Raw genomic sequence first — 24,528 nt, 5'->3', positions numbered from 1 at the left:
TGCTCTTCAAAGTCTTTGCTGCCTCTGACTGAATTACAATGTCTTCGGTAAACCTCAAAGTTTTTATTTCTTCGCCCCCAACTTTAATTCCTACTCCAAATTTATCTTTTGTTTCCTTTATTGTTTGCTCAATGTACAGGTTGAGTAACATTGGGATAGGCTACAACCCTGTCTAACTCCCTTTCCAATCGTTGCCCCCCCCCTTCATGTTCCTCGACTGTTATAACTACCGTTTGGCTTGCGTATAAGTTCTAGGTAGTCTTTCACTCCCTGTAATTTATCCCTGACACCTTTAGAATTTGAAAGAGAGTATTCCAGTCCACACTGTCAAAAGCTTTTTCTAAGTCTACAAAGGCAATAAATGTAGGTTTGCCTTTCCTTAACCTGCCTTCTATGGGAAGTCGTAGGGTCAGTACTGTCTAGCGTGTTCCTACATTTCTCCGGAATACTAACTTATCTTCCCCGAGGTCAGCTTATAACAGTTTTTCCATTCTTCTGTAAGGAATTCGTGTTAGTATTTTGCAACTATGACTTAATAAACTGATAGTTGAGTAATTTTCACACCTGTCAACACCTGCTTTCCCTGGAATTGGAATTATTATATTCTTCTTTAAGTCTGAGGGTATTTCGCCTGTCTCATACATCGTGCTCGACAGATGGAAGAATTCTGTCGACTAGCTCTCCCTAGGCTATCAGTAGTTCTAACGGAATGTCGTCTACTCCTGGGGCCTTTTTCGACAATGCTCGGTCAAATTCCTCACGCAGTATCATCTCTCCCATCTCATCTGTTTCTATAATATTGCCTTCAAGTTCATCTCCCTTGTATAAACCGTCTATATACACCTTCCGCCTTCCTGGTATCCATTCTTTGCTTTGTACTGGTTTTCCATCTGAACACTTGATATTCATACAGGTGGTTCTCTTTTCTCCAAAGGTCTCTTTAATTTTCCTGTAGGTGGCAACTATCTTTCCCCTAGTGATATATGCTTCTAAAGCCTTACACTTGTCCTCTAGCCTTTCTTGCTTAGCCATTTTGCACTTCCTGTCAATACCATTTTTTAGATTTCTTTATTCCCTTTCGCCTGCTTCATTTACTGCACTTTTATATTTTCTCCTTTCATCAGTTAAATTCAATATCTCTTCTGTTATCCAAGGATTTCTTCCAGCCCTCGTCTTTTTACCTACTTGATCCTCTGCTGCCTTCACTATCTATCAAAGCTACCCATTCTTCTTCTACTGTATTCCTTTCCCCTGTTATTGTCAATCGTTCCCTAATACTCCCATCAAAACTCTCTACAACCTCTGGTTCCTTCAGTTTAATCCACAGTTCATGGCCAATAAATTGTGGTCAGAGTCCACATCTGCCCCTGGAAATGTCTTACAATTTAGAATCAGGCCAAGAAATCTTAGTTATACCATTACATAATCAATCTCAAACCTTCTAGTGTCTCTTCCACGAATACAATCTACTTTCATGATTCTTAAACCAAGTATTAGCCATGATTAAATCGTGTTCTGTGCAAAGTTCTACCAGGTGGCTTCCTCTTTCATTCCTTTTCCCCTGTCCGTATTCACCTAGTATTTTTCCTTCTGCCACTGAACTTCACTAATTCCCACTATATCTAACTTAAACCTATCCATTTCGATCTTTGTTTGAAGTCTATGTTTATAGTAATAAAAAATTGAAAATCAGTAATTTCAGAAACCGGTTTTTGGAATGGTTTTAACAGTCAGGTTAAAATGGAGACGATAAGAACCGGTGTAACACAAAACCGGTTGTTTCAGCGATAACCACTATCCCTAGGATCACTAAAGCAATTGGTCTGTGCAGGAGATAATCCGGGTACAGAGGCAGTTCACGGATACCTGCTATTTATTCGACTTTTCCGAGCATGTTTGAAAGTTGACAGTCCACGATCAGAAATGCGCGTGCGTGAAGCACTTAAGTAAGTACATCATACTGTAGCACTGGCTCTGATATGAACAGAATGTGGCTGTTGCAATCTTCAGAACGAAACTGGTTTGATGCAGCTCTCCACATTAGTCTTCCCCGTACAAACTACTTTAATCTCTCCATACATTTAACTGCACTTGCTTACTGTAGTCAAGCCGTAATCTTCCTGCAGAATTTTTTTATCTCCTTCAATTCCGACATTACTAAACTAACTATTCCTTGTTGCCTCGTGATGTCTCCTATTACGCGACCACTTCCTTCAGTTAACCTATAAATTTTCCTGATTTGTTCCAGTACCTCCTCATTTGTTATCCGATCACCCATCTAATATCCAGCTTTTTACTGTAACATAGAATTTTAAATTCTTTTATTTCGTTTTTTCCTGTACTATCTACCGTCCTCGTCTCTCATCCGCGACGTACCTGACAAATACTGCCGGAAAACATTTCCTAACACTTAAATTTATATTCCGTGGTCAATATATTTCTCTTTTTTTACAAGAACTTTTCTTGTTTTACTTTTACCGACATCAGTTTCTTGCAACCCAAATAGTAAAATTTGCGAAATACATTTGCGCCTCACTGCCTAATCCAATTCCCTTGGTATCACCTAATTTAATTTGATTGCAGTTCATTAACTTTCCTTTATTTTTAACGATCTTCATCTTGTAACATTTTTTCAGTTCACTATCCATTGCGTTAAATTGAGCTTCCAAGTCCTTTGCTGTCTCTGGCAGAATCACAGTGTCTTCGGCAAACTTAGTATCTCTATGGTTTCTTTTACTGCTTGTTCTCTGTACAAACTGAGTATTACAGCAGACAGGCCAGACACCTATTCCAGTTACTGCGGCCCTTTCAGGTCCCTGACGGACTGCAGACTGTTTGCTGTACAATTTGAGAATATCCTTTCGCTCCCAGTATATTATCTCTAATATGTCCGCCCCTGGTAGCTGAGTGGTCAGCGCGACGGAATGTCATACCTAACGGCCGGTTCGATTCCCTGCTGGGTCGGAGATTTTCTCCGCTCAGGGACTGGGTGTTGTGTTGTCCTTATCATCGTCATTTCATCCCCATCGACACGCAAATCACCGAAATGGCGTCCACTCGGAAGACGTGCACCAGGCGAACTCTCTACCTGACGGGAGGCCCTAGCCACACGGCATTTCGATCTCTAATATTTCAGAATTTCAAACAGTGTATTCCATACTCGTTTCCAAAAGTTTTTTTCTGAATACACAAAGTTACAAATGTTTGTTTGTCTTTCTTCAACCTACCTTCCTTCGAAGGTAAGTCGCACGGTGAATACTGTTGCTCACGTTCCTGCATTCCCCCTGATTAAAGTTTGTCTTCGCCCTGTTCAGCATCAACCAATCGCTTCATTCTTTCGTACATAATGGCTTTAAGCCAGCCAATGATATGCGGAAACAATGTGGCTGGTCATGTACATTCCACAATCCACCTTACGATATGTGGTGGAGGGTATCTCTACTACCGATATCGTTTCTTCCATTTCCTGTTCCATTCACGAACAGCGCGTGCAAAGAACCTCTTAATTTCCTTGATTTTCTCGTCGTGCACCAAATCTGTGGGAGAGCAAATGATATGTTGGCCGACTCTTCTTGGAACTTACCCTCTCTGAGTTTCAACGTGTCACACAGCTCGCCTCTTGGAGCATCGCCGCAAAGCGCTCGCTATCACGTGATGACACGTGCAGCTCTACAAAAGCAGATCCGAGAGGGGCGGGAAGGTGTGTGTGTCAATAAAAGGAACAGCACTGTAATAACCGCTGATGTAAACAAATTATTATGATTATACTGGAACATTTTATTGGCATTTACACTGTCCAGTCACTTCGGAATAACTTCTGAATGTTTTGGGTGCAAGTCAGTTAAGCAGAAACAGAGATAGACAGTTAAAGAGCCTGAATAACCACCTCTTGCAGTGCAGGAAGAGAGTCAATGAAGTTCTGCATGGTATCGGCAGGGATGTGGGGCCATGACGACTCCAATGCCGTGGCCAGTTGCCCTAGGTTTCTCTCGTTCTCGCTTTCCTCGCCCGGGTTCGATTCCCGGCGGGGTCAGGGATTTTCTCTGCCTCGTGATGACTGGGTGTTGTGTGATGTCCTTAGGTTAGTTAGGTTTCAGTAGTTCTAAGTTCTAGGGGACTGATGACCATAAATGTTAAGTCCCATAGTGCTCAGAGCCATTTGAACCCTAGGTTTCTCGGTTGATGATCCATGACGAATACAGCTCGAGCGAGGTTGTCCCACAGGTTGACGACTGCTTTCAAATCCGGGAAGTCTGTTGGCCACGGAGGTACGGCAAACTTGTCCCAGTGCTCTTCGAACCATGCACGTACACTGCGAGCTGTGTGACACGTTGCATTGTCCTCCTGGTAGATGCTACCGTGCCGAGGGGAAAAAAAAAATCTGCATGTAGGGGTGGATATGGCCCCCAAGGGTAGATGCATACTTGCGTTGATCAAGGGTGCATTCCACATTCCAGAACGACGAGGTCATGCAGGGAATGCCGTGAAAACATTCCCCAGACCATAACACTCCCTCCTACGCCGTGGACTCCTTTTTCTTTCAGACAGTTCACGCGGTACACACTAATGGCCATATGTCCGATGGGGCATAAAATTCATCTGAAAACGCCACCTGTCGACACTGAGTGGACGTCCATTTGGATAGTGGCGTGAAAATTCTCACCTTTGTCGCCGATGGCCAGCAGTCAGTATGAGCGCCTGAACGAGGCGGTTGCTGCGGAGGCTCGTACGTTAGCTGAGCGGGCGTTGAGGCGACACTGCTTGTAGCCCACGATGTGATATGACACGATACAAAGTGCAGATGGTGGACATTGTGCGAATTGTAAAGTTGAAGGTATGCAACTTTTCCATATTTATGGACATGCCAACTGTATTCGGTTACACCTTTTGTACAATCATTACCCTGTCAATCTGGTTCTGTCCTTGCAAATGCGACGATGGTAAGACAATCTTACCGAAACCGGTCATCCAGATAAACACATTATTAGCGTACCTGGCTGCTTGGAGTTTTTCCGGAGTTCATTGTATTACAGAACGCCCTCCTGGCAATGTCAGGAATATATATTTATTTTTTAATATGTCTCATTATTGTTTGCAGTGATACGGTGAACAGCCTATGGTTTCGGAATAGCTTCTGAATTTTTTGGATACAAGTCAGTTAAGCGGAAACAGAGATTATATTAAAAAACTAAAAACCCGCCTCGATTGCGAAAAAAGCACCTAGTGTTAACTCAGGTTTCGGCGTAGATAACTACACCTTCTTCAGAACAACAATAAAACCGACAAGTGCCTAAGAAGACCTTTGTCGATGATTAAACGAATACCACAGCTAGACATTTATAAACGAAAGAAGGTGTAGTTATCTACGCCGAAACCTGGGTTAACACTTAACACTAGGTGCTTTTTTCGCAATCGAGGCGGGTTTTCAGTTTTTTAATATATTAACCAACGATTGCTGACGCGCTGCGATGTTGAAGGTTCTTAGAAACAGAGATACAATGCTTTTCTTCACTCTGTTGCCAAATGTTTGATTTGGCAAAATGGCTCTGAGCACTATGGGACTGAACTTCTGAGGTCATCAGTCCCCTAGAACTTAGAACTTCTTAAACCTAACTAACCTAAAGACATCACACACATCCATGCCCAAGGCAGGATTCGAACCTGCGACCGTAGCGGTCGCGCGGTTCCAGACTGTAGCGCCTAGAACCGCTCGGCCACCACGGCCGGCGTGATTTGGCAGTTACAATGTTTTCCAAATTCACTCTTCAACTGTAGAATAGTGTTTCTTCATCCAATGAAATGTTGATTCTACCTGTTCTTCTAAAATTAAGAAATCAGTAGTTTGCGGATATCGGTAGTGACTGGAGATCAATTAACATTGCAAGTTAACGCTTATGCAGTGTAACACAGGCCGTTTGATAGTTCTAGCAGCGACAGACGTTCCCACGCCTGTTTCATTCATTGAGATGGGCGGTGCTGTCGCACTTTGAACCCTGGTGCGGCGGAATAACTTTTAAGCTTGGCGAAGGCACAGTGAGGGGGACGGGGCCCCATACAATGGCGGCGAGGCGGAGGCTGCCGTCCCTGGCGACCAGCTGTGGCGTCTCTCTTTTCAAAAGCGACGCTCCGGCGCAGTTGATTCGAAAAGCGGGACCGAGGGACGGCGCTATACAGCCCGTACACTCGCTTTAAATTGTCGTCCTTCATTTCTCAAAGAGAAACAGTCCCTGCATCTGATACATTCACAAGAGATACGGCTACGAAATCAAACAATTCCACGTTCTTTTTTATTTTTAAGACGAGTACATCATTAAGATGATTGGTTCTTGCTAGTACGTGAGTCGGTACCGCAAGAACCGGATTTATCCATTGGTCAGGTAGTCCAGGTCCCTGGGCGTCGAGAGACCTCTATCGGCACTTATATTTTCGGTAGACTTAATTAAAAAAATGTATATAAGAGAGAGGAACAGCATAGCTTCAGCCTCATATTTGCACCATTATGATGGCCTTTCGCGATATGGAAAAGACATTTGATAGCCTCTGTAGAAGGTAGGTCTGGGAAGCACTAGAAAAGAAGGCAGTGGAAAAAAAGACTACAAGCACAGTGGAGGAGACATACAGGGTGTTACAAAAAGGTACGGCCAAACTTTCAGGAAACATTCCTCACACACAAATAAAGAAAAGATGTTATGTGGGCATGTGTCAGGAAACGCTTAATTTCCATGCTAGAGCTCATTTTAATTTCTTCCACCTACGCTCAATGGAGCACGTTATCATGATTTCATACGGGATACTCTACCTGTGCTGCCAGAACATGTGCCTTTACAAGTACGACACAACATGTGGTTCATGCACGATGGAGCTCCTGCACATTTCAGTCGAAGTGTTCGTGACCGATGGATTGGTAGAGGCGGACCAATTCCATGGCCTCCACGCTCTCCTGACCTCAACCATCTTGACTTTCATTTATGGGGGCATTTGAAAGCTCTTGTCTGCGCGACCCAGGTACCAAATGTAGAGACTCTTCGTGCTCGTATTGTGGACGGCTGTGATACAATACGCCATTCTCCAGGGCTGCATCAGCGCATCAGGGATTCCATGCGACGGAGGGTGAATGCATGTATCCTCGCTAACGGAGGACATTTTGAACATTTCCTGTAACAAAGTGTTTGAAGTCACGCTGGTACGTTCTGCTGCTGTGTGTTTCCATTCCATGATTAATGTGATTTGAAGAGAAGTAATAAAATGAGCTCTAACATGGAAAGTAAGCGTTTCGGGACACATGTCCACATAACATATTTTCTTTCTTTTTGTGTGAGGAATGTTTCCTGAAAGTTTGGCCGTACCTTTTTGTAACACCCTGTACTGTTGAAGTTTGAGCTGTGTATAAGTGGGAAATGAAAGGACGGAATGGCTCCAGCAAACATGTGGTGCATTGTCACCTCTCCTCTTCACTGTGGTCTTATACGAGATAATGACTAAGTTAGCAGAAAAACTGGAGCAGATAAGATGAGAGCAATGGACTTCGTGCATGACTTGATGTGGGAAAACAGGGAGCAGGAGATTCAGGGACAGCTGGATGCTTGGGAAGAAACTCTGAGACAGTATGGAACCTGAGATCCTGGTTACAACGACAACTAGTGGAATAAGGATAGAAGGTGAGCAGTTTGAGAAAGGTGCAAAGTGTAAGTACTTGGGAAGTCTGATAGAGGAAAATGGAAGAAATGAGAGACCAGTGAATGTGACAGACAGCCAGCCTAGTCTGGAACATAGATAACGCACAAGAAAAGCAAAGAAGTAATATACAGAAGTTTCTACATGCCAATACCGACCTATGCATCTGAAACATGGGTAAAGGAGAAAAGAGATGTAAGCAGATTACCAGCATGTGAAAGTTCCTCAGAAGTGGGATAGAAGTGTCAAGGACAGACTGGACGAGGAACCAAAGGGTAAAGGAAATAGTGAAAGAGTAACCCTTGCAGAGAAGGTTACAAACATACGGCCCCTTAATGAGAATGGAAAACAAGAGGATTCCCAAGAAGATACATAAAATGGAGATGAGAAAGAAAAGACCAAGAGGAAGATCGAGGGATAGATGGCTGAAAGGTGTGGAAGAGTGTGTTTAAACAAGGGCGACGACTTGACCACAGTGAACACATGGCAGATGGTAGGAAAACAAGACTAGATGACGAAGCTTATATTCCAAAAAGACCCAGCCTGGGGCTGGAAACTGTTCAAGCTGATGACATACGAGGCACGTTCAGAAAGTAAGTGTACTGTGACCATAACGGGCTACGGTTTATTGACGGTTGGCAACACTGAGTGGTAGAGGCAGATTCCCTGACCAGAGTGAGCTGAGCATTGCAGGAACACGGTAGTACGTAACCTCATAGTACGTAACCTCATGTTGTAGCGTCCAGCTGCGTGAAAGATGTCGGTAAGAAATCTCGCCCAGTGCGGGCCGCGTGCTGGGATCTGCTTCCTATTCACGGAAGAAGTAACATTTTCCGAATTTTTTTCGCGATTCAAAACAGTTTACGGCGAAGTTGTTATGAACAGAACGAGTGTGTTCAAGTGGCGTAGGGAGCTTCGTGAAGACGGAACAACTATTCATGACGAACAGAGGAGAGGATGACCTTTTCATTTCGGGTGTTGAGTTGGTGTAAAAAACCGTGGAAACTGTTCGTGAAGACCACTTATTGACAGTGGACGAAATTTCTGACTATGTTTTCACAACTCTCCGGAACATTCTAATACGAGTCACTCACTGAAACGTTGGGATACAGGAAAATGTGCGCAAGATGGGTTCCAAACAGCTGACAGCGCAGCAGCAGAAAAAGAAATGTCGGGTGAATACCGCCCGCGATTTTCTTGAGCGCCTTGAGTATTGGAAGGCGACGATTTTCTGAACTGTGCTGTAACTGGGTGGGTGGGTGACTCATTACACGTCTTAGACAAAAAGACAGTCGTCACAGTAGCGTCAAACCAATTCCCCATCCGCCAAATATTCAAAACCACAATTTCGAGCAAAAATAATCATAGACTCAATGTTTTGGAACCAAAAAAACTTCATTCTGATCAAATTTCTGCGTCAGGGTGACATCACGGATGCGCAATGATATTGAGATACCCTAAAAAACTCAATAGGGGCATTGAAAACAAAAGGAGGGGGAATTCTGTCGAGGTGTGTGTGCTTGTTGCACGACAACGTTCGTCCTCACACTGTCTTAGGCACCAAGGCGCTCTTGGACCTATTCGGATGGGGTGTTTTGAACCACCCACCGCCTTCAAGTTATATTTCCACCTTCCTGAAGGCACGCACGAGTGGAATTAAATTTTCAATCGACGAGGAGGTGCAGAAAGACGTTCTGAAGTGGGGGAAGGAGCTTGAGGGAGAGCTCGAGCCATACAGAAGCTTATGCCACGGATCGCCAAATGCACTGAAAGGGATGGCAATTATGTGGAAATAGTCAACAAGTGTATCTGCAATATCCTGTAATTTTTTCAATAGACTTTTTCTTTAAAAATGAAAATCTAGCACACTTGATTTTCTGAACATGTTCATTCATAGAAAATACGAAGGCAAACCACAACCCAGCTGCAGTGTCGCTACCGTAGCGTTTTGTTCATTGTCGAGTTCAGTTAGAGCGCGACTGTTAATCGCCAAAATAAGTTGTGACTCCTTTGGAGCATTAATGCCCGTGTGGGGTCCGAAAGGATAGCACTTTTTTCCGTGGAACTTGATCTATTTTTCTTCCACCACAGATTATTCATACAAAAGACCGGACTAACGTTGCGATGGGCGGGGCTTGTGTAGTACGCATTTCTGCCGCTAGGCGCGTATAGCGCACCTCAATGCCATTTCAGTGCCGCCTGTGTTGTCGACCTGGCTTTCTGCTCGCCCACAGTGACTATTTTTGCTAGCTCTGTTTCGTTTTTTATGATGGCAGGTTTGAGTGAATAACGTGCAGCTGTGAAATTTTGTTTTCTAGTCGGTAAAAATGCTGCTGAAACTGTTTTAATGTTGAAAACAGCTTACCAAGTCGACGCTATGGGAATAACTCAAAGTGCACGAGTGGTTTGCTCGATTTGAAAATGGCGACACGTCGATTGATGACAAACCTCGTTTTGCACGTCCATCAACTGCCCGAATCGACGAAAATATTGAAAAAATTAGAGCTTGTGCGAGACTTCTTCCACCACGACAACGCACCTGCACATGCAGCCATCTCTGTTGGACAGGTTTTGGTTAAAAATGGAATGATTCCGCCGCCCCACGCACCTTACTCTCACCTGACATGGTTCCATACGACTTTATTTCTACGCTGAAAAGGGGCATGAAAGGACACCGATTTGACAACACTACAGAAGCGGAGAAGAAACGAGGGAGGAACTGTAAGCCATTTCTAAAGACGAGTACAAAAAAATGTTTCGAAGCAGTGGAAGCACCGATGGGACAAATGTATTAAATGGAGAGTATTCCAAAGGGGATAAGGTTGTTTTGTAAACAATTTGAAAATATATAGTTTTTAAAAAATAATCACGATTTTGGGGGTAATCCCTCGTACAAAAATTAGAATACAAAACATCAGTTTAACTTAAAAAACTCAAAATAAATCACAAGAAGAAAACAAGTGTGCCTAATCCTGCATAACAGTAAAGCGAAATGGAACAAAAAAAATTCAAACTAGTGTATTGCATTAGAAATAACATGAAACAGTGAGACTGACGTAAGGTGAACGAATAGGGTGTGAAAAGTTTGTGGCATATAATGGAATGGCACATTCGAACACAAACACAATTTTTCACCAATACTCAACATTCATCCAAGTTGTTCTCGCCACACTCACTGAACAACATATTTGGGAAATATCTTCTACATATCTAATGTATGTCTGGTAAATCAACATTCTCATGCTTCCAAGGGACTGCACGAGTCTCCTAATCTTCTTGCAGTGCCTTTCAGTGTAGAAACTTTCATGATCAAATTGTGGGCTGGTGTTCTCACATTCCTTTGAGGCTCAATAGCGGACTACTTATATCTGTTTCTATTACAGGAACTAGATGGCTTCTCTCTTTATTAATTTCTCTCTTCAGTATCTGATTCACTAGTCACAGCTTTGTTCGTAAGAAATTTAATGTCAACTGGGTCATTTTCATCTTCAAGATCATTTGCGCCGCTACCTTCATGTGCTTCTAACGTTTTCCTCACAAGCTCGAAGCCATAATAATATTGAAAGTTGACAGATGCGCAGAGATGGTCCAATTCTACGAGCTTGTGGGTCCTGAATAGGACCGCACATGTCCTTCTTCATTCTTTGACCGAGAGGTCTTTTCAGACAGTTCGGTCTCATCTTATCGTTGTTGCTTTCTTAGCACCACCCAGGGGTCACGTGTAGGGTATTTAAAGGTTATACCTACGGACGTGAAGCAACGCAGTTGCTGACTGCCCTCATCGTACTTTCAGAGGAATTTTAATGGACATTCACCGTACATCGGATGAAGCAGTCAAGTGGATTGAAGAACTAGACATAGAGCTGTAAAATTGTACGAACTTGTGATTGTACATTTTAGTCCTGAAAATATTGTATATAAATGTAAATCAATGTACACATCATACGATAAATAAATAAATATTGAAAGTAAATGAAAACACTAATTAAGCCTAAAATGGAATGATATTAAGTCGATAACTAAATTTTGACCACACAGGAAACAAACACTTCTGGTGTCATGGGATCAATAATGGCACCATCCAAACTTAACACCTGTGCGCTGAGAAAACTGACAACTCGACAATGCTTTAGTATGTCTGCAGATCACATACGTAGAAGCGCCAAAAGTAGAATGGTAAAAAGAAGAAACGGTCGAGACGTAAAGTTTCACTGGTATTCTAGTAAGTTTTGATTTGGTGTCTCTCTCTCTTTTCTCGCGTTCCTCTGTCTAATTCGTTACGGTCAATCACGTTTGGTGTTCAATTAATGAACCTATGTGTTAATTTCAACTTACCTTTTATTCAATGACCAGCGCTATGAGCAGACAGGTGGACTTCCATGGGAAGCCCGTCGACACCAATTATTGCCAATCAGTTTATGGGAAAATTCCTTGGAGTCGGCGGTTTTGAAACCTTCGCGTTTTTTCATATATGTAGACGATACTTTCGTAGTTTGGCCTCATGGCACTGTGAACGACTTTTCAGAACACCTCCACTCGACTATTTGGAAGAAGAAAGGATGGCCTGAACATGAAGCGGTACTTGTATCTTGGTTCGGAGGGCCCACGTCATATCGGACCATGTTAGTCTGTCAGTCGATTTGGCCCATCTTCAGGTCATCTTTCGTCAGAATGGTTATTGTAAGAGACAGATCACACATGCTTTGCCGTATCGACGAACCGGATGAGCGACGCCCCAGACGCTAAGCCTACGCCCTTTTTGCCTTCTGCAGGAAGAACTTCCAATAATCACTTTTATGGAGTTTGATGCTAAAGAGTGCGCTATCTGTGTCATGCAGTAATTTGATTTTCAAGAAGGCAGTTCTGCAGTGGAGTTGGTACTGACTGGTTTTCAAAATAATTCAAATCACTTTCTTCAAGCTCTGAACATATTTAACCTCTTGTTCCGAAAGAAAAAAAAAACAACCTAATTTTGGTACTGGTTCGACTGAAAATGAACGCAGATTTCAGCTTTACATGTGTGCGAGGCTTCCTCTTCTAGTATGCAATTTATAATAAATAACAGTACAGACTGACTGACTGGCGAACATTTGGACAACTGTATTTGAATGGCAGCCACTACCTACTCACGTAACATCAAAATAACTTGTTGCTGACATAAACGAGTAAACAATTATGATAAAAAAAAATCTGTTCTTATATCTGTATTGAAATCACTAACTGCACTTCAATTTCTTTCCTACGCGCAATTGAATCTCAATTTTTTCCTATTTACAGTTAAATTAAAATTCATTTCATATTTACTAGAAATGTAAGTTTAATAACAAACAAATGTCAGATTTTTTTAAAAACACTTATTTCTGTTCTACTTTCTTTTAGTAGCCCACAGCAGGATTTAAAAACGGCACGGTAGTTCATAACATTTCTAAGTTTGGCGACCATAACTCCAGGGGATCGAGAGCAAAAGAATTTCACCGTGCCCTTCCTTCTCATCTCAGCGCTCTCAAATATCGAGTGCAGCTTTGCCTCAAATAATGCAAATAACGTGCATTCATTTGGTAAACAGGCTATTTTTCTTAGACAAACACAAAATTTTACTTCGGGATATACGTAAGTGCTTACAAACACGCTGGAAGAAAATAAATCAGAAACTGTATGGTCTGCACGATGAGGAAAAAAATTACAGCACAAGAGTTCGCGTTACGTCATGGAGACCTGCAACTTCAAAAACAAAAAATACATCATTACATCCTTTTTAAGCATGACAAACTGCTCTATTATTTCCGGAGATAAAAAATAACGGGAGATAAGATGATGAATCATTCTTCTTTTGGCAAAAGGATGTAAATCCAGAAAGAGAAAAGAAGTGAGACGGTAAAATTCTCACCAAGAGAGAGCTTTGTTTGAGGACAAGGGTTCATAACTGTTTTGATTACTTTAACAACATGGGGTTATGCAACTGCAGCTAACACCCAACAATATAAATACAAAGGTTACTAGGAAAGTTTTGTAATACGATGCAACAATGAGTTGCAGGAGACTGACTGTTGCTGTGTTCTGATAATACATCATACATGCATTGTAGCCACCGTGCCGTGGGCGCAGTCGTTCACTAGCAGGGTTAGTTGGAAGTGCTTCCTATGGCATCGTGGTCACGATACCTTAGGACTAAATGCACCAGCAATTCGTTCTGTTTTGCATGATCATTTGCAAATAAAGAAACTTTGTTGTCTCTGCATAGACTACCGGAAGAGCAGATGACACGACGTGGGACTTGGTGCAGGGAGATGTTAAAGAAGTTTTCTAAGGGGCAATCTCAGTAAGTGAATAATATCGTGATAGTTGACGAGACTTGGGGTCCTATTACGAGGTGCCGCCTATGACTCTAAACAAGGTTGGATCTTTGAAGATGACACACCCCTAGCTGTCAGAAAATCCCGATCAGTAAAGAAGAAAATGATAGCTGTCTTTTTTTCCAAATGCAACGGAATTGTGGAGAGCGCTGTTTTGGACACACAGAAGACAGCCACAGAAAAGTGGTGCACTGAGCTGTCTCTGCCCAGTCATCCAATCTTTGAAGAACGTGCGATCGACGTCAAGAATGAGCATTTGGTTCATCCATTATGACAACACACCAACTCACCGCGCGAAAGCATGTGCTGAATATTTGTGGCTAAGACTTCTTGAGCACCCTCCTTGCAATCCAGACCTTGCTCATTGTGACTCTGCACTGTTCCCACATGTGGGGAAAAAAAATTGCTCTACCTAACCACTGCAATATAAATCACTTGAACATATTCTACTGTAGCAACCCCCCCCCTCCCCTCCTTCGTCCGTTACCAAATTGGCTATTTCTTGGTGACTCGGGACGTGTCCTTATCAACCGATCACTACTTTTACTCAAGTTGTGCCGTAACCCTTTTTTATTCCTCAATTTGACTCAATACCTCCTCACCTTCAGCATTCTGCTGTAGCAATAAATTTCAAGGCTTCAATTCTCCTCCTGTCTATACCATTTATCAAGTACGTGCCACTTCCATACAACACTATGCTCAGAAAAATATCTTCAGGAAAGACTCCTAAAACTTAATCTTATACTCAATTTTAACAAGCTTTCCAAAAGTGCCTTACTTGACGTATCCTGTCTACATTGATCATTCTCAGCACAACATATAAACTACTTTCAGCGTTTCAATTCTAAACCAAATTCCCTCAGCTGCATATGACTTAACCATTCCATTACCATTCTTTCACTTTTGTTGATGTTCATCTTATAACCTCTTTTCACGACACTCCATTACAGTCAGCTGATGTTCCAATTCCACTGCAGTCTCTGACAGAATGGCAACATTTCCTCGGTTTCCTTTACTGACTGCTCAGTCCACAAATTGAATAACATAAGGAATAATCTACAACCTTCACTTCCTTCTCAACCACGTCTTCTCTTTCATGTCCTTTTAACGCTCACATCTACATTCTACACGGGTTGTATACAACCTTTTGCTCCCTGTATTTTACCCCTTCCACCTACAGAATTTCATAAAGTGTGTTCCAGTCAACATTTCTCTAAATGTACAAACTCTAAAAATGTACTTCTTAAATAATGTTGAAAACGTAAAGATGTAAATATTGTCGTATTTCTTAATGAGTCGTGCAGTCACGGTACACGTAATTACGCAACAAACCAAAACTGGCGATCGATTTGTTATGAGTACAATCCCATTGTCTTCTTCGACGTATTTCGAATGAATAAATAAATAAAATAAATGCTACGTGTCTAAGTTTTTATTTAGATTACTCAACCGCTGTACCCAACCAATACCTTGTAACAACTGAAATTAGTAGGCACCTGCAGTACTGCCCTTGATGGAACACGAGTGATATGACCCCAATCCAGGATGATGTCACTGGCGACAGCGAACACTCCCCTGCGCCAAAGGTCACGGCTTTGATCACGGTTGCTGGGTCACAGCGCGTAATGCTGCAGAAATACCGCACATGCGGCGTTGTGTCACAAGCTGTCATTTCAAACGTCACATCCCGAGCCGAAATACAACTTGTGAAATAATAAGCCTTTGAATTTTGTGAAAATACCGTTACGGGATAAGGCTTAGAATTTACTAACTTTTCTTTACCTCTAAGATATAACTGTAAGAAAACTGAGACCCGCCGAATTTATCATGTCGCCTACGTGTATTGTTCAGTGCAAAACAACCGGTTATATTTATAATATAACAACTAGCACGCGGTTTCACGTAAATCTGTCGTTAACCCGAAGGTTGCTTTGAAAACAAAAGTGCTTTAATAAACATGGTCTTAGTGAGGACAGTAAGCCATTGCCTTCCTCCTCCCACTAAAACAGACTTAACTACACAAATAAAAACAGTTTAAAGTGGACACCGAACTTCCGTGCAGCTTCACATTATTCATATTACTAAATCACTACCAGTGGCCCAAGAAGCGATATGTGACGGAAAATACTCTAAGGCCGACTTGGAATTGAACCCTGGGCCCCCGGAACTTTTGCCTTGTAGTCTGACATCCACTGACACTCGACAAATATAAAAGAAATGGTTGTCATACTAAAGATTAGAAATACTACATACAGTCCATGATTTCATTTTTTTGACGATGTTTATCGAGTAACTAGTTCCACTCAAGGCGATCCTTTCCCTATATACAGTCTACATATTGTAAGCATTTGAGAGTTCTGTCCCAAATTTAATAACACAACAAAATAATACACATCATAGTTTTCTGAAAGAAATTCGTATTATCTACAGTATTTTTCCTTTTTATGGATAACAGTTGTTATATTTAGCAACATGTTTCAATAAAAGGACAACGTGTGTTTTTGCAAGGCTATGTCGTCACTGAGAAATCAGTTTACAGCATCTACAAATAAATGATCTGCTACATCTCTGTATGAGACCACAACTGTAATCCATAATCATGTAGCACTCCTTACTGTGTACGTCTATGTGCTTATATATCTGCCCTATAGGTTTCGCGCCAATCTGTATGACGCTTGGGCCGGTTTGCACTAAACAGGTGCGGCTTCATGTTTAAATGTAAGTACATTGTGAATCTATTATGTTCATCTTAGCTCATACTGAAAATATGCAATTTTGTTGCATACTAGAGTAGTAGTAACAAGTCAGTTTGATTTCTTGTACGTATTAAATCTGTAGATACGTTGCGCTGTCAATTTTCGATCACTGCATGATCCACACAATTAGCGCTGGGAAAGGTGCTGTGCTACCCATCGGTAATAAGCACTTTTTCTTTCAAATATTTAGTTTCGTTTCAGTAAGCATTTAACAGAAAATTAGCTCAACACAAACTGATATTGTACTGATGGTTTCACATATACATACGTCACATGTGGTGAAAATACTATATCAAATATTTTTATTCAGGTCACACGCTTCTTGCAGCATAAAATAAAATTCTGAATGATGTTTACATGTTTCGAATAAGTTGCATCTCAGTTAACAGTCTGGGAGGAAAGCCGCCGCCCGGTACCTGATGTTTATATTTTGTTACTTAATGATATTCCATATTTCGTTCATTTATTGAATGACACTCCGTTGAAGCGTTATTTTTGTTTATCACTCTACGTGGTTAGTTTAATTTATTCAACAGAAATGAGCCTTTTACATTCCATTCAAACGCATCAAAACAAACCGCTGTTCGTACTTACACCTTGAATATTATTATATTAAAAGCGTCGCAATGTAACAGTTTAATGAAAACTAACGTTAACTTAAATAAAAATGGCAGTTACCTTAATTGATAGTCGAAACCTCCATCAAACAACAACAAAAACAGAGTTCTGACACAACCGCCAACTTAGATCACTAGTTCGTCGATGGGTTGGGCACGAACACAGACGCCACTCGCTGCCGCAGCACAAAATGTTCATCCGCTGCATCGTGCAATTTTCAAACTTTCACAAAATGTAAAACCATCTTTCATGGATGCTATCAATAAATTTACTTACCTCTAATGTCAATTAACAGATTCGCGTTTTATACACACACGTCGTCAGCAATACAATCAAACAATTACCCGTACTACATTTCGACATTAAAATTCCACGCGATCACTGCGCGTGTGCAGATGGTACCGTCCACAATCACGCAAACTGACGTCATCCACTATTTCTGCATTGTGCCCCACGTTGATTGAATAGAGACAATATAACAAGTGGTAAAAGACGTGGTATGAGGGTTTAAATAAATCATAATAAAAGAACACAAGGCCCACAAAATAATATTTACTGCACCACACCGTCTAAAAACAGTTACAGTGTTTTTTTCATACAACTGGCCGTAAAATAGGAATTATACATGTTTCATATTCTCCAACGTTCGTAAGACGTCGGTACATGTCAATATACACAAATATAAACAACCAAATATTGTACTACCGGTACGCTGCAACGACTTCATTGATCAATAAAATTGCAAATCACAAAACTGTACATATTCAAATAAGGAACATATTTCGATTTGGTTGCTGCTGTTAGGGCACACAAACCGATGACATAACAAAATAATTAATATACATCACACAACAACATTTAAAGCTTTATTTTGCATAACACAATTGCATGCAAGGGCGACTAGGATCGAATTCTGTTTCAATAAACAGAAATCTGCAGCACAGTTTGGAACACTAAGTGTAAAAGATTGCTTACCATACTCTATGTGATTTGTACTTACGTGAGAATTGCATGACATTCACATTACAAAATTATTCAAGATAATTATAAAGAACAGACAATAAGATGCACTTTTTGAAAGTGAATGCTTGAAAAGGACTTTCAGTGTACATCATTAGACTTATGAATGTTTTGTTTAGTAACATCCACAGCTGTGAAATCTCAGACAATTGTGAATCATAAGTCCATATGTCATAATTTGAAATTTGTCACATTTGAAGAGTATCAATGGCAAACACATTAGAATGGACTAGTTTCTTTCTGCATTGTGCCAAAATCTTCCCAAGCAAACATAGTAATAACATTTTGACAGAATAAGCGTAGTTTTTGCAAATTAATTCTGCACTAATCTAACAGTAACATGTTATGGAATATAATCTTTATTACAATTTGGCAGGTTTTTGTAAAAATAATGGTCGTTTCTCCCAGAGATTTTATAGCCAATAATTAAGAGAACAGACTATTTACACGATTCCAGCAGAACGTTAATTTTCTATTCAACACAAAGATCTTTCTTTAACTGAACAAAGCAATATTATTCTATTTGGAGATGAAATATTTGCAGTATGCACTATGTCACTGCCTTATTTCCCACCTCCTACCATTTAGGACACCTTATGTTCTTTCCTCTTTATGTTTCATATCTTCATTTCGTCTGTTGGCAAGTGTTTTAATCTAAAAGATGATCTATGACAATAAAAATGCAAGAAAGGGGGAAAGACCTCTAATAAAATGTCGATTTTGAAGTCTAGCAGCGAAAACAATAAATTTTTCAAAATATATTAAAATTGAATAGATAAAGAAGCTACTTACCAAGCAGCAGCAGCAGGAGGCAACATATATAAAGGTTAAGAAAATGTGCAAGCTTTTGGAGCCAGCAGCTACTGGCAGAAGGGTTGAAGAGGAAGGAAGAGGGATGAAGAAAAAGGACTGGCTGGCGTGGTCTAGGAAAAGGGAAGAGTTCAGAAAAGTTGCCCAGAACCCCATGTCAGAGGCAACTTACCAGACGGGATGAGGAAGAAAGACCAATTGTTGGAGGCTGCAGCACATTTAATCTTTATATATGCTTTCGTCTGTCGCCGTTTGGTGAGTATATATTTTATCTATGCAATTCCACTTTGAAGTCTGCAACTCTTACGATGACCTGCTACAATGACAGCTAACATAATCTCTAGTCAGCTTGTTCTTACAGTAAACAAAAATAAGAGGGAAAATCTAGTATTTGACCCAAGTATGGCTGCTACAGACAATTTTGACACCTTGTTCTATTCAGAAAGTTGATCACAGAGACAGGTATCACTTTTTTTCCCTAACTTATTATGTGTAACTGATAAAAGAATTCAACTCTGCACACTTTTCAAAATAGTAAACATGTATGTGAATGGAAAATCAGCAACTGAGTACAAAGCTTGTATTAATAGAATCAGATTAATTATGTATAAAATACTTTAACTGTAACAAACTTTATTCTCTGGGTGCAAATAAAGTTCTGAAGTTTGGCACACACTATTTCCTTCAATCTCAAAATCATAATAATGGACATTTTTTTACAGCTGATCCTATTCCAAAACTTCAACATACCTCCAAACATCTTCTGGAGTACCTCCAATTGTTTATCATGTAATTATGCCATATAAACAATACTATATTGTCTTTCTATCCAAGTATTCGGTTAGGCGATCCACTATGAAGACAACTGTTCCGCTGGTCTTTCTTTAAATGTGCAGATCACTTTATGGAGAGGACTGTATTGAGCAGCTGCATAAGTTACATACCTTGCATAAAACTGATACTTTACAATTTCAGTTTGGTTTACTAATGCATTACAAATTCGGCAGCTGCTTGTTTCATTGTTTGAGCTGCAAGTAGATAACCTACACTTGTGTTACTCATCTATGGAACATTAACCACTGTGTGTGTGTGTGTGTCCCCTTTGTCACTTTAGATCAAAATAATACTGAAAGAGATTTTAATGTCTTACTCCTGTAGGACAATATGAATAATTACTAGTGTCATCTGAACAAAACTTTTGGGATGCAAGCATACTTTTTTAAAATATGTATTTAAGTGATCCATCAGCACTGAATGTAATGCACACACATCCCATTTCATAAATTCACCCACATTGGAGGGGCAGGGGGGGGGGGGGGGGGGAGTGTAACTCGATAAAATAATGTGATAAGAAAAGATTTGAAATCGAAGATCATTAAATACAAGAAGTAACAATTTACGCCTGTCAAATTTGGAACGAATGAAAAGCTCAGTGATTCTAACCTCAGATGGGCCAATCTGGACCGACTGCTGTGTCATCCTCAGCCAATCGCATAATCTGGACGCAGTATGGAGGGTGTGGGGTCAACACACTGCTTTTCCAGTTATTGTTGGCTCTGTAAGCCTCGGAGCTGTTACTTCTCATACAAGTAGCTCTTCAATTGGCATCATGAGGCTGAGTGGACTCTGTTCCAGTCCTCCAACAGAGAAAAAATCCCTGACAGTACCAGGAACTGAACTGGGTCCACTGCGTGGCAGGCAGCCACACTGACCACTAACGTATGAAGGCGGACCAAATTTGGAGTAGTCAGATATAATGAATTAATAAAAATAAGACTATGGTCCTTATGAATGCAAAACATTGCATATGTCACAGTGTCATACACAAAAATTATGTTACTTTCAATGAAATTACAGATTATTGGGCACATAAGTACTGGAACTACTGGTAATGGTTTCTTCCAATTATTTTTGAATATGCACAGTTGCAATTATGAACAGTCTTCAAGGTGGTACCATCCTTTATCATAACTAATGTTCTGACGAAGAAAAACCATGTGGATTCTGTGACTGCCAACGCCATGTGTCTGCACCTGCAACAATCAAAGTGCTAATGACAGGCTGTGCTTGACTGCTAACAAATTACTTTTTTTAGATAGAGAATAGTGAAAAAACTCTGTGAAATGGCTATGAAGAACACACAATACTGACCAGCTGCAGCTTATCAATTCAACTGTCACTCCTACATCAAATGCTTTCTTCCTAACAGTCTATGCATCCATGGAGAATGTATCTCCTCCAACACTGAACTGATGAAAGAATCTTACAAACATCTTTCCCAGGTTTCTCTCTCCTTGAACTACCCCACACACCTTGGCCACAAATAATTATCTTGGGCAGTTTGCGCCCTTCTCGCCCAACAGACCTCGATACAGTACTCTGTCAAAGTTACAACTTTGTCAGGTCAAGCCTTTAAATGAAATCATCCCTCACAGATACCCTTCCCACATCACTCACTGATGCCTTTTATTGCCTTCCTAATCTCTGTAACACTGTTGTCAGATGACATATTTCCAGACTGACCCCTGTACCCACTTACTGAGCCTGTTGTACAGCATGATTCATGAGACTTTATTGCCTGCTTCACCACACATGACATTTTGATATTTCCATCCTTAATTCTGGAGATGGAAACTACGATCTCTGATACATCCTTGCATTCCACCACACTCTTTAACTTAACTTCCATGAACAATTCTCCTCCTTCCTACCCACAGGTAGTATTTCATTAGTTAGTCATTTATTTACTTGCTTACTTTTTTATCTCAATTTCCTGCCCCCCGACCCCTTCCTATTTTTGGTTTCACCCAATTTCCTTTCTTCTTAGTTATTAAATACACTTCTCAATTCTCTTCTTGTTAGGCCTCAATTCTCTTCCTGTTAGGCCCTTCTACAGGGTTACAATTAATGAACTATATGAAATGAAATCATCATAATTTCTGAACGGTTGTGTTAGGACATTCAAACTGCACAGTTGACCGCGGGGCATGATGGGAATTAGTATATGCATATACAGTTTGGTTTAGCAACAAAGCCCACCCATTTGGAAGGGTACGTCAATAAGCAAAATTGGCACGTTTGGGGAACAAAAAATCAGCATTCCATGATCGAGAAGTCTCTTCACCCTCAACGGGTGACTGTGTGTTGTGCACTGCCCAGTCATGGAATAATCGGTATGATATTCCTTGATGGAACTGTGACTACTGAAAGGTACCTGAAGGTTTTGGAAGATGATTTCATCCCCATTACCCAAAGTGATCCTGATTTTGACAAGATGTGATTCATGCAAGACGTAGCTCAACCCCATCAAAGCGCGAGAGTGTTTGATGTCCTGGAGGAGCACTTCGGAGTCCGCATTCTGGCTCTGGGGTATGCAGAGGCTACTGGCATGGGCCTCGATTGGCCGCCATATTCTCCAGATTTGAACACATGCGACTACCTTTTGTGGGGCTGTATTAAAGACAAGATGTACAGCAATAACCCCAAAACCATTGCTGAGCTGAAAACAGCCATTCAGGAGGTCAATGACAGCATCAATGTTCTGACACTTCGGTATTTGTCTGCACCACATCATCGTCAATGATGGCGGGCATATCGAACATGTCGTAACCTAAATCCGAATATCTGTAGTGACGTTTACGTATTGAATGAAGTGTGTGGACGCCATAGTTTGTATGTAATTTATTTTTCATATAGTTCAATAATTGTCACCCTGTATCATTTCTGGGCTGAAACTAACACACTCCTTTGGTCTCTTACTCCCTGACATGTCCCCCTTCACCTATGTTCACCTGATCTGAATGACCTGATATTCCTTTCAAACCTTTTCCAATCTGTACCTCTTTCCTGCCTGAAGAAGGCACTAACATTCTGAAAGCCATGTACATTTTATTAAAAAAAAAAAAAAATTACATGCGTCTGTTAGCAGTATGCTGAGCTTTGCTTGAAGGTAAGTACTGGCTGGCCATTATACCTCTATGTAATTAAAAATTTTCCTCAAGTAAATTTTCCTTTCTTCATCTTTAATTCCCTTATGCTTTCAAGCATCACAGTTAAAAGCAAAACGACGAACAGTAAGACTTCAAATGACATAACTTACGTGCAAAGAAAATAGTAAAACTGCTCGAAACATTTCTAAACAAGTGAATCAACTTAATCCTGTGGTTGGTACATAGATTATTTCAAATATAGGTGCTATTAAGCTAGTTATGTGTTACAAGAGTCATCTATATGACATATTTTGAGGTAGAATCAATCAGTTTATGGTCTATTAAACACATAAGGATCTCTAAACTTTAAGTGATGGAGGTATGTACAATGGAATAAAAATAAAAGAAGGGTGAACGCTAATGTTCCAATTGTGATATTTAACTCTCAAACATGATAAAAACGGGAACAAATTGATAAACATGTGATATGTGCAAACTTGGCCGTAAAGACGAAAAATTTTTATTGTTGTATCATATTCTCCAAGTGATGAGAAAGACAACATGAAAGACAAATTTTATCAAATAATGATAAATACAAAGGAAATGGAAAAAATGTCTATTAGAAGGATCTAAATGACCCCACAGTAAGAAAATTAAACAGCAAGGTATTTGGTCCACAAGGCGAAGACAAAAGTTAACAGCAATAGTGAGACAGTAGCAGACTTGTGTGACACAAACTTATGAAAAAATCTTATCTTAATCACAAAGAAATACACATATATCTGGCACAAAAGGAACAATACTTCTCACCTGAGACTGATTATATTACAGCAAAACAGAGTTCATAGTTAACAATATTATGAAAAGGTTTGACATGTACACCTTCATTCAAACAAGTATGCACACATCACACACACATGACCATTATTTCTGGTGGGTGGCTGGAGACAGTGGTCATGGGTGCATGAGGTGTGCTTACTTGTGTGTATGTGTGCGTGTCCTTTCTGAAGATGGTTTGGCCAAAGCTTAATGTGTAACAGTCTTCTCATTGTGCCTGTCCACAACTCAACATCTTCACGGTGAGTAGCAATCTATCCTTTTCATAATACTGTTGATATTCCAACTTAGACTTTCCATTGTTACAATTCATACTTAAAATTTCAGGATGAAAGCACACACAGTGCAGAAGAATGTAGAACAGGTCAGCATTTGATACAGGCAAAAATATCCCTATCATTTCAAAGACAGCGGAAAGCTCCTAAAATGCAACAATTCTTGCAAAAAGAGATTTAATATTGACTGATGGAAGAAGAGTCTACGAGACTGCTACAGCTAGAAATTAAACTATAAATTAAATGATGTAGCAAC

General features: G+C 40.5%; 2 protein-coding genes across 5 annotated transcripts in view; both read right to left on the bottom strand.

Annotated features, from left to right (window-relative positions):
• The window catches only part of LOC126092210 (mesocentin-like), a 619,468-nt gene extending 601,866 nt beyond the window's left edge, over positions 1–17,602 (bottom strand). For all 3 annotated transcript variants that reach the window (XM_049907701.1, XM_049907704.1, XM_049907705.1), the window contains exon 1: positions 17,462–17,602. The gene's annotated coding sequence lies outside the window, so the exon portion shown is untranslated. The remainder of the gene's footprint in view (positions 1–17,461) is intronic.
• Positions 17,603–17,937: 335 nt separating this feature from the next.
• Positions 17,938–24,528, bottom strand: part of LOC126092211 (UDP-glucose 4-epimerase) — a 111,654-nt gene continuing 105,063 nt past the window's right edge. For both annotated transcript variants that reach the window (XM_049907707.1, XM_049907706.1), the window contains exon 8: positions 17,938–21,264. In XM_049907707.1, coding sequence (XP_049763664.1) covers positions 21,203–21,264 — 62 coding nt within the window. In that variant the 3' untranslated portion in view covers positions 17,938–21,202. The remainder of the gene's footprint in view (positions 21,265–24,528) is intronic.

The sequence above is a fragment of the Schistocerca cancellata genome, chromosome 7 (assembly GCF_023864275.1).
Source record: "Schistocerca cancellata isolate TAMUIC-IGC-003103 chromosome 7, iqSchCanc2.1, whole genome shotgun sequence".
Classification (NCBI taxonomy): Eukaryota; Metazoa; Arthropoda; class Insecta; order Orthoptera; family Acrididae; genus Schistocerca; species Schistocerca cancellata.
The sequence above is the reverse complement of the archived record's forward strand: the minus strand, read 5'-3'. Positions and strand labels throughout refer to the sequence as shown.